General features: G+C 42.2%; 2 protein-coding genes across 2 annotated transcripts; one reads left to right on the top strand and one right to left on the bottom strand.

The window, feature by feature from the left end:
• The first annotated feature begins 80 nt into the window (after positions 1-80).
• Positions 81-4,618, top strand: LOC308300696 (proteasome subunit alpha type-6). The gene is made up of 7 exons (XM_080744581.1): positions 81-246; positions 788-882; positions 1,099-1,180; positions 1,586-1,741; positions 2,158-2,336; positions 2,879-2,973; positions 4,456-4,618. Exons 1-7 carry the CDS (start codon positions 171-173, stop codon positions 4,511-4,513), a joined length of 741 nt encoding a protein of 246 aa, XP_080600707.1. The 5' UTR covers positions 81-170; the 3' UTR covers positions 4,514-4,618.
• Positions 4,619-6,762: 2,144 nt separating this feature from the next.
• Positions 6,763-10,109, bottom strand: LOC308300466 (NF-kappa-B inhibitor alpha-like). The gene is made up of 6 exons (XM_080744309.1): positions 9,818-10,109; positions 9,084-9,189; positions 8,662-8,869; positions 8,440-8,528; positions 7,616-7,876; positions 6,763-7,245 (listed from the first exon to the last, which is right to left on the bottom strand). The coding sequence occupies exons 1-6, from the start codon at positions 10,060-10,062 to the stop codon at positions 7,216-7,218; spliced, it is 939 nt and encodes a 312-aa protein (XP_080600435.1). The 5' UTR covers positions 10,063-10,109; the 3' UTR covers positions 6,763-7,215.
• Positions 10,110-12,888: the final 2,779 nt, after the last annotated feature.

The following is a 12,888-nucleotide window of genomic DNA, read 5'->3' on the forward strand; positions in this document are numbered from 1 at the left end:
CCAGGGAAACGCAAGAAGCGTTTAGTCTCTCACACCGGATGTGGTTGTTTTTGGGCCGTTCAGCTTCCGGGTGGGGCTCATTTCTGCATGAACTGAAAATATCTGTTGGCAAAATAAATAAATAAACGTATTTTTAGACGAACGACTCCGTTTGATTTAGTGTGTAAAAAATGTCTCGTGGTTCAAGTGCAGGCTTCGACCGTCACATCACTATATTTTCTCCCGAAGGAAGACTTTACCAAGTCGGTCAGTATTATTCATTCACTGGCTTTTATTCACACATAAACCGGCTAGCTTAGCTAAATGCTCTGTCATGCTTCGTTTAGATTGTGGCTTCAAGCTAATGTACACAACAACAACAACAATCAGCAAGTAAAGCTAGTTGAAGAACACAAGCCACTGTGTTGTAGATGGTATGGTGTAATTGTTATTAAGTGTTTATTATGTTATGTAACTGGTGCGTTAAAATGGCAAAGCTAGCCGGCTATATTAGCAATGCTGTTACTACTTTTGCACCCAAGCAAGTTGATGATACATTCAATGTATCATCTTATTCTGAATCCCCAAAAAGAGGACACTCTACCCGGCACATTCATTGTATAACAAAAGTGTCATTTCCAGATCGAAAATGTTGCTGATATTGAATTATAAATGTATATTGGTATGATATTTGGCAGTCATCTGCCCATTCTGGTTAATATGATTTCCTAATTGTCATTGTACCTTTAAATTTGTCATTATAAGAGACCACCTCAGCCTAATTATGTATGTTGTCATTTTGTTGCAGAATATGCTTTCAAAGCCATTAACCAAGGTGGACTCACATCGGTAGCAGTCAGGGGGAAGAACTGTGCGATTGTTGTAACACAGAAGAAAGTACCTGTATGTTGATACTCCACATATCCTTTTACACATAATCTTTACACTAAAACGTGGCAGCGTCATGGGCTGAATTCACTTGCTCTTCCCAGACTGTCCCACTTCAATCAATCCAATAATTGGATGAAATGGGATGTCAAACTCAATTAGTCTTCATCTTATACATACAACAGTATACATTCTTCTGTCTGTTATAAACCTTTCTCTTCCTTGTGACAGGACAAGCTTCTAGATTCTTCCACAGTCACCCACCTCTTCAGAATAACAGACAAAATTGGATGTGTGATGTCTGGAATGACAGGTACAAACTGATTCAACCAGTATTGCTGAACCCATTAAAACCGGGAAAGCATCTGTGTCATTTTATACTTTGGCTATTAAAAAATAGCAGATGTACAGGCACGCGCTATGAGCTTGTAGATATTTTTCTTTTTTTTTTCTTCTTTTTTTTTAAGGAAAATGTTCTGAATACATATATATATATTTTTTTTTCTCCCCCAAATCTTTGCTTCTGGGGTCCCTGTAACAACATTTTTAGATGGCAGTCCGTGGCCAAATACATTTAATTTTGAGGGTCCTTGACATGAAAAAGTTCGAGAACCACTGATGTAGCAACATACGTTTTTTCAGAAAACTGTTAGGATTTAGAAGACATTAAGAATTCACCGATGCTCATATCTCACCCTTGCTGTGTGTCTCACAACAGCTGACAGTCGGTCCCAGGTCCAGCGAGCTCGCTATGAATCGGCCAACTGGCAATACAAGTACGGCTACGAAATCCCGGTGGACATGCTATGTAAGAGGATGGCAGACATCTCACAGGTCTACACACAGAACGCCGAGATGAGACCGCTGGGCTGCTGTAAGTCAATTGCTTTTTTTTATGTTATAATAATATCAATTCAAAGTAACTTTATTGGCATTAGAAAACAATATTATCGTAATGATAAGCTTTCTAGGCAAGCACCTTTCAAAGCAAAGTCACAGATTGCTGTACAGCTAAACAAAAACTGATATTGTTATATAATTATTCATCAAGTGATGGTGGTTCATGAGCAGTCAACCTCCAACATGAGTTTAGTTGCCTAACTGCCTAGTTGTCTTTCACCAATGGCATTAAGAGCTTATCTCACTTGCTCTGAGTGTCCTCAAGCTCTTCAAATAAAAAACAAGTAATGGTGGTAATGGCTATCTCCTATGGAGGTATGTGCCCTAATTCATTGTTATGCTCTTCAAAGGTGACACGTGAATTTAAACCTTCATCCCTGTGTTCTCCAGGCATGATCGTGATTGGCGTAGACGAGGAGAACGGCCCTCAGGTGTACAAGTGTGATCCAGCGGGCTACTACTGTGGCTTCAAGGCCACCGCCTCTGGGGTCAAGCAGACAGAAGCCACCAGTTTCCTGGAGAAGAAAGTCAAAAAGAAACTCGACTGGACATTTGAACAAACAATCGAGGTACACTTGCTGTAGATCAACCTTTTTGTTACCACGGACCGGCTGACAGTTCATAAAATGTTTGCGGACCGGCATAGTTCTTGCGGGGGATGGCGCCGCGGGGGTGTTAGGTAGTCGCGGGGCAAAGGGTCGCATGGTAGTCGTGTACATCAATCGTACCAAAAAGTATGATTGTCCTGCAGGGACACACTGTTCGTGTTGATATGATTCGGCTGTCTTTGTGCATTACATACCACCACATTTATAATAAATAAAATAATCAACTTTATTTACAGCACCTATCCTAAACCTTGTTCATAATGTGTTTTGTAGACAAAAGGGAAACAAATTTACAAAAGGCATAAAGCAAAAAGGTTAATGGATTTTGATTATTGCGATAATATCGTAAATCACGATTTATTTTGTCACAATAATCGTGATATGACATTTTCATATCGTCCCATCCCTAATATCGTATCAGCAGTAATAATTGAATATTCCCACGCAGGGTCAATAAAGTGTGGTCCATTCTGATCTCATCTCTCTCTCTCTCTCTTCAACAGACGGCCATCTCCTGTCTGTCAACAGTTCTGTCCATTGATTTCAAGCCCTCGGAGCTGGAGGTGGGAGTTGTCACAACGCAGGACCACAAGTTCAGGTAAAGCTGTGGAATGCTCTCCCCTTCACTGTCAGGCTCACTCCCTACTCTGTACCACAGTCTGATAACTCAACAACTCCTCATACTCCACCTCACCCCCTAGCACTCGTCAGCATTCCTTGTATCACGTCATCAATTTTGACGACTTGATGGCGGCTACTAGCCTCGCAACAGCCAGACTTGATGGCGGCTACTAGCCTCGCAACAGCCAGACTCTCCCAGGGGAGAGTCTGGGAGTCCTCCATAGACAATGCGTTACGATGACGTAGTTACTCACTTTGACTGACAGGTCCAGTCCGTAGTCATCAGCGCATCAAAACATCGTCGGCAGAACAGCGTCTTTTCCAGACAGAAATTCCAAAGGTGCAAGTAAGCACATTGGTGATGACGTAGCTCGGGATGGCCGTGCGAGGCTAGACGGTTACTGCATAACCTAATAACCTAATCACAATTATTTCACATAATCGTCAGAATCTTTCCATTCATCTGTATATAAATGTATCTGATGAAAGATGTTCACATATTTCCAAAAATGTTTCAAAGATGCGTTGTGAGCTTGTAGATCTGCTATTTCCGAATATATTAAGACCCATTTAGACCTGAGGCTGATACTAAAAATGCCTTCTAAAACCTAACCTAAGTTTTCTCAGAATTCAACTTCAGTTATGTTTTCTTTTTTTGTGGGGGGAGGGGGATGGCTTTTATGCCTTTATTGATAGGACAGTAGACTGACGGTGAGATGGGGAGTGACACGCAGCAAAGGTCATCAGGATTCAAACCTGCAACGCTGTCAGGCATCAGCGCCTTTATGTGGTATGCACCTGGACCGCAAGGCCAGCAGGTGCCCCAAAACCTTCAATTCTTATTCAAAAACAAATGCTATCTGAGACACAGAGGTGTTCCCAGATTGAAAAGTATAAAAACTTATCTAGGTTACAACAGATCTACATGGGCTAAATTAGCCTGTTTTAGACATTGTACAGTATTTATTTTGATTTGATTGTTTTGTTTACAAAGCCTAAAAAAACTTTCCAATGTTCAATGCTAAAAAAACACAATACACAAAAAAAAGCCCACTTCATTTGCCTATTGGCAGTGTGCATGAGGAATGTGGTGCTGATCGGTCCAGCTGTTATACAAAATTCCTCTACTCTTAATGCTCGTGTGCCCGGGTCCCCTGTTCAAATATGATTATTTCGGGGATCACAGCCTGAAAGGGTTTAGAACCACTGGCATACACTACCTGTCTTTGGGCATTGCGCATAGGAGTAAGCGACTCGTTATTGAGCTGAATTATTGTTATATAGTCCTGGAAATCTGGTGAAATATTCTGGAAATGTTTTGGAAAGGTTTTGGAAATTAATTGGTAAAGATGTGTGGGAACCCTGGATGATGTTTTGTGCAGTATTTTCAGCTACATTATTATGTCCCTGTTTTTAGAGTCCACCTGCATAAATGTGATCTCTTTATGTCTTCCTTCAGGATTCTGACAGAGTCTGAGGTAGATGTCCATCTGATGGCCCTGGCGGAGAGAGACTGAGCTAGCTGAGACCTGCCTCGCCTGATGGAGCAAGTTAGAGCAGTTCCACCATGGAGAATGGTGATATCTTTGTTTGCTGTACATTTACCTACCTGTTTAATTGAACAATAAACGTTTTTGGAGTAAAAATAATTTGTTTGCTGTACATTTACCCCCCCTGTTTCACTGAACAATAAAGGTTTTTGGAGTAAAAATGTATAACCGTCTGCTAGTTAAATTTCATGACGCCACCAATGGCGCTTCATGTGCGATGGTTTGCTTTTAGGATACTACAATATTTTACGTTGAATTCATCCTCTAGATATTTCAGTAGGTGGCTTTTATTTTTTGCACAGAAATTGAACAAACATAATTATTCCATGGCATTGCAATCTAAGATCTTATTTTGTCAGTGGTGTTCTTGTTCACGTTCAAATTTAGAATTAGGGGAAATTTAGGTGAGGTCTTGAGCTGTGCAAGCACATCTCTGCCTGTGAGCTTCCTGTTGTGGTTCTGAATGTGCTATGTCACATGACATCTCTGTGGTAGAGCACTTTACTACACAGGCCCACTGGCCCATTTGACTTGATGTTTATAGCATGAAGGTGTATTTCTGCTCATGTAACATGTCAGTCTAAACAAAGGTTACTTTCCAAATCACCTGACATTAGAAATGAAAACAAGTGGTTTCTCTTTCCATATAAAAGTGTGTTCCGTGTAGGGTTCTGATAAGACACGTGCACTTATAATTCTCTGGCCTTTGCAACTTTGATGATTTTACTGTGGTTATTAAAAAGTCATGTCATTCTAGGAAGAACTGGCTCAGCATTTCTGTCAGCAAGTTGAGTCCATCTAGGTCAGCATTTTGTATGGCCTCATTCAGCACCTTGTGATCAGATGATGATGGACTTAAACTTGTCAACAGGTTGCACACCGGGGGTTTTCTTTCCACTTCCCATAGTCTCTTCTTCCGCCTCCAGCCGCACTCACACCCCCACCCATTCCTATTCTCTCTGGCTCTCTCATACACACACGCATACATCCTCTGTAAATCAGTGTAAGAATTATGGAAATATGGTCTTTTGGGGAAAACAACCCTGTGTTCTCCGTTACTCTGTGTCCAGGAGGAGTGGGTGTCGTTTGTCCTTTGACGAAACTGTCAAAGAGTCCCAAAGATCCACAAGACAGCCAGGTAAATCCCGCTGTCCTTCAGGAATGACACTGCTTCTCCTGTGGGGAAAGAATGGGTCACCTGAAGAATAGGAACCGCTGAGTCTTTTGTTGGAGCACAGATGAGTCAGACCTCTTGGAAAATCCCCTGGGAGTACAGTACAGGTCTACAGCCTAGTTGATGTTTACAGCCCCAATTACAGGCTAGATTTACCTACATTGCTGCTATTAATCTTGGCTCAGGGGACTTTTTCCTCAGTGCCACAAGTCGTTGCGGGGAGGTCACAGTTGATTGGGATACAGTGCCAGTGGAGAGGTAAACACGGATGTATATATGTGAGATATAAAAAGGGCAAATGTAGTCATATAAATACACTACCAGCAATGTCTACTGCGTACCTTTATCAGCTGAGAAGGAAACGTTTCTTCCCACACCACTGACATTTCCTAGTCAGCATAAAGGCAGAGTGCAGTAACTACGTACAAGAATTTCACAAAAGAAAATTGGTTTAAAAGTGTTACAGCTGATCAGCCAAATGAGATAACGGCATATAAGTGATATTACACTGATTGTATATCTGTTCTTGAGCTAATTGATCATCCCCCCCAATATCATGAAGGCTAGTAGGTCGCACACTAGAATTCCAATCTTGGTCAAAATGAATATTTCCTCTTGGGCAAAATGTCCTGGGTATTTCTAGTAACTAGTAATGATTTCTAAATGCATATTCTGTGGTACAGTAGTTCCAGGCTACAGTGGAATATTACAGATTGTTCCTCTTATGCCGCCCAGGGACTTTCAATGCTGACTCAGAAGCCTAATGACCTCGCCCCGGCAAGGAAATCCCAGACTGTTTCAAGAGTGAGTGGCAGGGTGAGATTCATTCAAAAGTTTGGTAACAAAAAAAAGTACCATGACTCCATTCTTCCTTGTCGCTGTTTCACTTTGTTTGGTGCTGGTATGCTGAGACTCATGGGCACGATTATGTTTGCCCAATGTGAACTGCTGTGAACCCCCAGTCTCAAAGGGAAGGAAATTAAACCCATTATGGACTAGTTGGGGAAAGGAAACAGACCAGTAAGAAAACATTCATTTTCATAAAAGCTTATTTTATTCATAATGATTCCTTTTTTTCCTCAATAGTGTTTGGATTCACAATGGAAAAACACGTTCACAAGTATAAAAAAATATATATATCTGTGTATTTCTATTTACAATATATTATATATATTTATATATATATATGTACACGCCTGTTTTCTGTTATATACACATGAATATATCAAGGACTTTCTGAGGTCAGCGTCTTCTTGTATTGTGATTGTCTTGCATCCTTGGACCGTTCCGACTTCTGTGATCTGGGCTGGACTTGACCAGAATGGACAGCGTCTTCTGTCTTCTTCTGTGGCCCCACTGGCCAGATCTGGACCTTTGGACACGACCAGTGACTCCTGGGTGGGTTGAGGACGAATCCCACCCACACTCGTGCTGGACTGTGGCTACACCAACCACAAGCATCTTCTACACCACCAGGGCCTGGAACGCTTCTCTTTTACTTTCCAAACTTTATATCATCGTACATCTGTGGAAACAAACACAAGAAATGCGATTAGGAATATGTCCAATTATGCAACTATAATAATCAGGCCTGTAAGAATCCTACATCAGTGTTTCTCAAACTTTCAAATTTTAAGGTCTCCCCTTAACTCTGACAGTGTACAAATGGAACCAAATGAACCCGTTAGGGTTCATTTGGTTCCATTTGTACACTGTTAAGAGTTACTGACTTCTGAGGGTCAATTTAGACCCCCACAGAACGGGTTCATTTGGTTCCATTTGTACACTGTTAAGAGTTACTGACTTCTGAGGGTCAATTTAGACCCCCACAGAGTCCCTGGAATCCACTTTGAGAACCACTGCCCTACATAATTCTGTTGTTAGCACCGACTGACCTCTTCGTCGGACAAGCAGAGCTCCTCTTCATCGCTCTCGTCCGATTCGCTCTCGGGCAGCTCCCTCAGATTGCAGGACGTCTTCTCATAGAGCTGGCTGCGGATGTCCTCGTCGTGGCGGCCGTAGGTCAGGTGATAAGGCGTGTAGCCGCCGTACGTGAGGCAGTTGACGTCGGCGCCAAGGGCGAGGAGACAGCGGACCAGAGTCGGGTTCTGGAGGTCCACCGCCAGATGGAGCGCTGTCCGGCCACTGCACTGCTCCTGTAGGAAATACATGGAATAACGTTAGTTATTATAGAGCAACAGGGGGTCCTCAGAGTTACTACAGGGGGTCCTCCAAATCTTTGAGTGATAGAACTTTTTTTTTCTTCTCCTTTTTCATTTTATCCACTTGAACCATAGTGTCCATATTCTGAGAACTTCTGCCAAAAATAGCAGATCTACAAGCTCACAATGCCTCGCAGCGGCTATTTTCGGAAAAGAGCAGACTAAATACAGAGTGAAAGGTCAAGTTTATTAAGTATTGATGGTTCAAGTGGTTAAATGATGAATCCAAAATACACTGATGATCGTGCAGTCAAACAATGAAACTGTGGGGGTCCCTGCTTCATCTCTCTCTCAACTAAGGGGTCCTTGGCCTGAAAATGTTGAAGACCCCTGTTATAGAGTATTTACATGTTCTTTGTCTTGGGATACTGTGTTTTATGATATGAGTGATATGATATGAGATATGATGATGATATGACGTATGATTTGATCATTATCTTTTTTTTTACAGTTATGTGCTCTGTAGAGTGTCTGGAGGAGGTCTTAGCAAAACCTACCTGTGCATTAATATCGGCGCCGAGTTGGACGAGGCTTTCCACCAATGAAAGGTAGCCATTGACGGATGCTAGGTGAAGGCAGTTGTGTCCTGTGAAAGAAAACGGGAGAGAGGGTCAGTTGACTTGCACGTGTGTACAAAATATGTATATATACGCTTCCACATCCTGCATTCAAACTATGATAAGCGACTATACAGCGAGAATAATACGGCAGACTCTTACCACTGTAGTTGGGGTACGTCAGGATGGAGGCGAGGTGGCGGGAGCTGTTCTGGTTGATTACGTTGAAGCAGGTGAGGGAGCCCTTCTTGCAGGCGATGTGGAGAGCCGTGTTCCCGCTGTTGTCTGCTAGCCGGGGGTCACAGCCGGCCTTCAACAGCTTCTCCACCAACTGGGCCTGTTCGGTGATCACTGCTAGGTGGAGTGCGGTCTGAGGAGGGGGGAAATGCACACAGTGGACTGGTGAGTCTCAATACGGTGTGCTTTGAGTGTGTGTGTGTGTGTGTGTGTGTGTGTGTGTGTGTGTGTGTGTGTGTGTGTGTGTGTGTGTGTGGTGGTTGGGGTGGGGGTAGGTGGTGGTGGTGGGGGGGGGGGGGGGGGGGTAGGTCCCCTCATTACTGAGTTTTTTGTATGTTTGTTTTTACCTGTCTTTGGTGGTTCTGTGCGTTGAGGAAGGGGTGATTGTGAGACAACTTGATCATCTGGTTGGCATGTTCGGTGGCTTCGTGAATGATGGCCAAGTGAAGAAACCTGTGAGTTGTTGGAGGATGAGGTGGAGAGGGGGAGACAGAGAGAGGAAGAAGAGTTATTAAAATAGTGCCTTTCAAAAAAATAATACACAGTCTCAGAGGAAGCGGTTTCAGACATTTAAAAAGAGAGGAGAGAGAGAGGGGGGGTGGAAAAGAACAAAGCCTGAGTGAGCAGCCGAGCGTTTCGCAATAATGGACTTTTCTGGGGTTCTTTCCACCAGTTGTGGCTTGACACATAGATCTGACGCTTTATCAGTTACTGGCACGGCGCCAGGGACTTTCCTGAACGCGCACAGCGGACCATAAGCTCCGCCCATTTTGCGCTCGGTGCCAAGGTACACACACACACACTGAATAGACTGAATAGATATTGCATCCACTTGTGACGACCTGTTGTTTTCCTATTAAATATGCATTTCTTTTTTTTTCACATGGCCTCTTTTTAGGAGATGCCTTTTCTTGTGTGAATCTGCATGTTGGTCCGAAAATGCATTTGATTTGCACAATGTGTGGTGTGCAGGATTCTCATGCAAAAAACGACCGATTTGCAAAACCTAAATCTCTGCGTTGGTGTTTTGCAAACGTTTAATTTCGTACAGTAGGTCTATATAATTATGAATTAAACTTACGTATCACCGTCCTCTGTGACCGCAGTTCGCCAGGGTTCGTAATCCTTCGGGCTGATGGGCTCGCTACTATAGCTCGTCGACACCAGACTCAGCTCCTCAAAGTCGCTCGACAGCTCCTCTTTCAATGAATCCAGGCCACTGTCAAAGCGGTCGTCCTGGCAAGGTACCATTTTCCCATGTTTGGGCTCCATATCATCGAAGTTATAATCCATTTGGTCGTGATTTGACACTCTGTATACGTCCATGATTGTCGAGGGTTTTAGTTGGAGTTAAGTATCCTTTACTTGTGCGAGGTCAGAGTAGAATGCTGTGTACAGAAGGAGGTGCTTGCTTTTGTTCAGTGGGGCTGTGGGAGGAGCTGGGGATTTCCAACCAAGTAGGGAAATCACATAGCATTTGTGCCTTTTTTGAGAAAAATCCCCCCCTAATATACTCATTATTGTAGTTTCCTATTTAGACACCTAGTCTGTACCTGTGATGTTTTTAGGGACATGCTATTTTCTGCTTTCAATGAACTGACATGAATGAATGAGAGACAAGTCCCTGACTCTTGAAGAATTCCCTTCTACTGGGGGAAATTATTTGTTTCAAGTGGTACATAAGGGACATATTTTCCATTCCCTGCCTTATTGCCCTAATAAGTCAACTGAAAGAGGACGCATGCAGGTATGATATGTCATTGTGTGTTCCACATTGTTAATGACAATAACTACATTGTTATTATCACGAGTAGCCTAGTCATTTCTGTCATGTGCAAACCTGCATTTGAAGCACATCTCCTAGAAGTAGCCTATAGTAGCCTATGTTTCACTGTGTGTACATGTGAGTATGTAGGTGACAAATAAACTATAAACAAAACCTACATGTCCCTTATCATTGGTGGTTTCTGGGCCATATACAGGTAAACTAGAGGGGCCAGTTAAATTAATCCCGAATATTCATCATAGTGCTGTTATCTTAACCACTTTTCAGGCAATAAGAACTCAGAACAATGGTTAATTGTTTGTAAATGAATGATAATGAGTATAACATATTCAAATGTTTTCATGTTTCAGAAGAATTCTGAATTAAAGCCAATGACAGTAGGCCGGTATAATGGTCATTAGCCTACTGATACTGTAAAACATCATCATGTAGTAGGGTTGCAGGGTTTGTGCACATTTTTGAGCAGTGCTCCTGGAAGGAGCTAAGCTCCAACATCTGGCTTTGTCTGGGCCCCAAAAAATGCAGGCTCTGAAGTGTGGCCTACATCTGGCCTAGGCCTACATCTTGGCACAAAGCGCTCAAAGTTTGCTGTACACCCAGGGTCACATTGGCAAAGCTTCGCGTGTCGCTTAATCAAATTAACTCATAAATAGCATAACTTCACATTAGGTGTGATTTTTAATAGTGACAATCAATACTCTCAGGGTTCCTATAATCAACCTTTATCCAGCACTCATGATTATTCAACTTGAAGGACTCTTTCTAGCTTTTGTGTTTTGTAAGGGGAATTTAATCTGTAGAGTAGCATATTGGGACCCAAGACTAAAGTGCATTCCGTTTAGTTTAACTGCAGGGGGTTGGAAAAGATTCAAGCAATTCTCTCTGCAAGGCACATTTCTTTTTTTTTCCCCAAAATATTTTATCTATCCCCTGCAGTTTGACAGCAAAGTGTTATTATAGAGCATAATTATGTCAAGCAAACACTTGTCATATTGCCTTGGTCTGCATACCTGTAAGTAATGAATTGTTATGACTGATTAACCACTTAATCCCTATTTTATACTTTGCAAGATACGACTATTTTAGTTGCAAAAATGAGCGTTGCGTTGTGAGCTTGTAGATAGGCTTTATAATGGCATGCCCAAAATAGGGATGCCAGGTTGAAATGGTAATTTAAATGTAATGCCAAATCAATATAGGCTATGTAAATGTTTTTACACATACAGTAACATAAAACACACACAAAATATAAAATGAATACATGAGGGGCACAAAGTTTAATATTACATTTCGTCAAGGCTAGCCTATAGGTCTACTGACTGTAGCCTACTGACCGTATGGAGCACAAGACAACACAGAGGAGGGGGGGAACATTCTAAATTTCCTCATGGAGACTCCCTTTTGAAACCAACAATGTGCATTCCACGATAGGTTGTTCTGGACTTACCCTGCTAGTATTGCAAATGCCTAACATGCCTCAGTCTGGAAACAAAATACTGTACAGAACAGGTTTGATCCTGGGGAAATCTCTGGAAAAGCATAACATTTTACATTTCAAGTATGTGTGGCTCTCCTTTTTTTTTGCAAACTTCCTGTGTGATTCTGCAAATGGTCTAATATCAGACCAACACTTGTGCAAATGTTTTTTGTCAAAAGAGGAAACTCCTTTTCTCTTGCATAACCTACAAAGTACAAAGTGCGTGACTGCACCTACCGGTGTGTGGCACTGACATTTGAACTGAAAACCCCAGGGCTGATTCTGTTTGCACCGTGCCTATTGAGATCATAGCAACCGTATCCAAGGGCAATAATACATTCACACCTGTAAGGGGCGATACTCACTCAGCCTGGGTTGATACTCTATGCACATATGAACTAAGTAACTGACTATTGCATTGGTATGTTGTGAATGTGCGTCATGTCAGACAGACATCACTTGTGCAGGCAGGCACCCTCTTATCTGAGTCGCTCTCTTTTGCTGAATGACTCAAATATATTATGCTTTGAATTCCTGACATTCTTTGTTCTTCTACGTCTAATAATTAGGACAAAGTGTACTGACTTTTATTTCCCCTCCTAAATGTGTCAATTTGAAAAAGTATAGTGTGTCTGTGTGCGTGTGTGCGTGCATACTAGTGTATATTATGGATGTGCGGTGTAGACATTTGAAATACAGGAACTTCCACTTTACGTCTCTGACCAAAATATTGACGAACTGTGGAAGTGCCACCACTTGCCTTGTGTTTACTGGTTGCTATGACACCAACCACAGGGAAATCACTATAGTGTATGCTATACCGTTGTTCAGTATACCGTTGGTCAGTATATATGGCCAGTCGATTATACAGACAGTAGTAGTTGATATT

This window comes from Nannobrachium achirus, assembly GCF_963921795.1.
Source record: "Nannobrachium achirus genome assembly, chromosome: 16".
NCBI classification, from domain to species: Eukaryota; Metazoa; Chordata; class Actinopteri; order Myctophiformes; family Myctophidae; genus Nannobrachium; species Nannobrachium achirus.

Bases quoted from the DNA above. Each gene is read 5' to 3' on its own strand.
- LOC308300466 (XM_080744309.1), bottom strand. From the start codon at position 10,062: ATGGACGTATACAGAGTGTCAAATCACGACCAAATGGATTATAACTTC. The intron at 9,190-9,817 runs GTAAGTTTAATT...AACAACTCACAG, and splicing joins GTCACAGAGGACGGTGATAC to GTTTCTTCACTTGGCCATCA. The intron at 8,529-8,661 runs GTAAGAGTCTGC...TTTCTTTCACAG, and splicing joins GACGTACCCCAACTACAGTG to GACACAACTGCCTTCACCTA.
- LOC308300696 (XM_080744581.1), top strand. From the start codon at position 171: ATGTCTCGTGGTTCAAGTGCAGGCTTCGACCGTCACATCACTATATTT. The intron at 1,181-1,585 runs GTACAAACTGAT...GTCTCACAACAG, and splicing joins TGTGATGTCTGGAATGACAG to CTGACAGTCGGTCCCAGGTC. The intron at 2,974-4,455 runs GTAAAGCTGTGG...GTCTTCCTTCAG, and splicing joins ACGCAGGACCACAAGTTCAG to GATTCTGACAGAGTCTGAGG.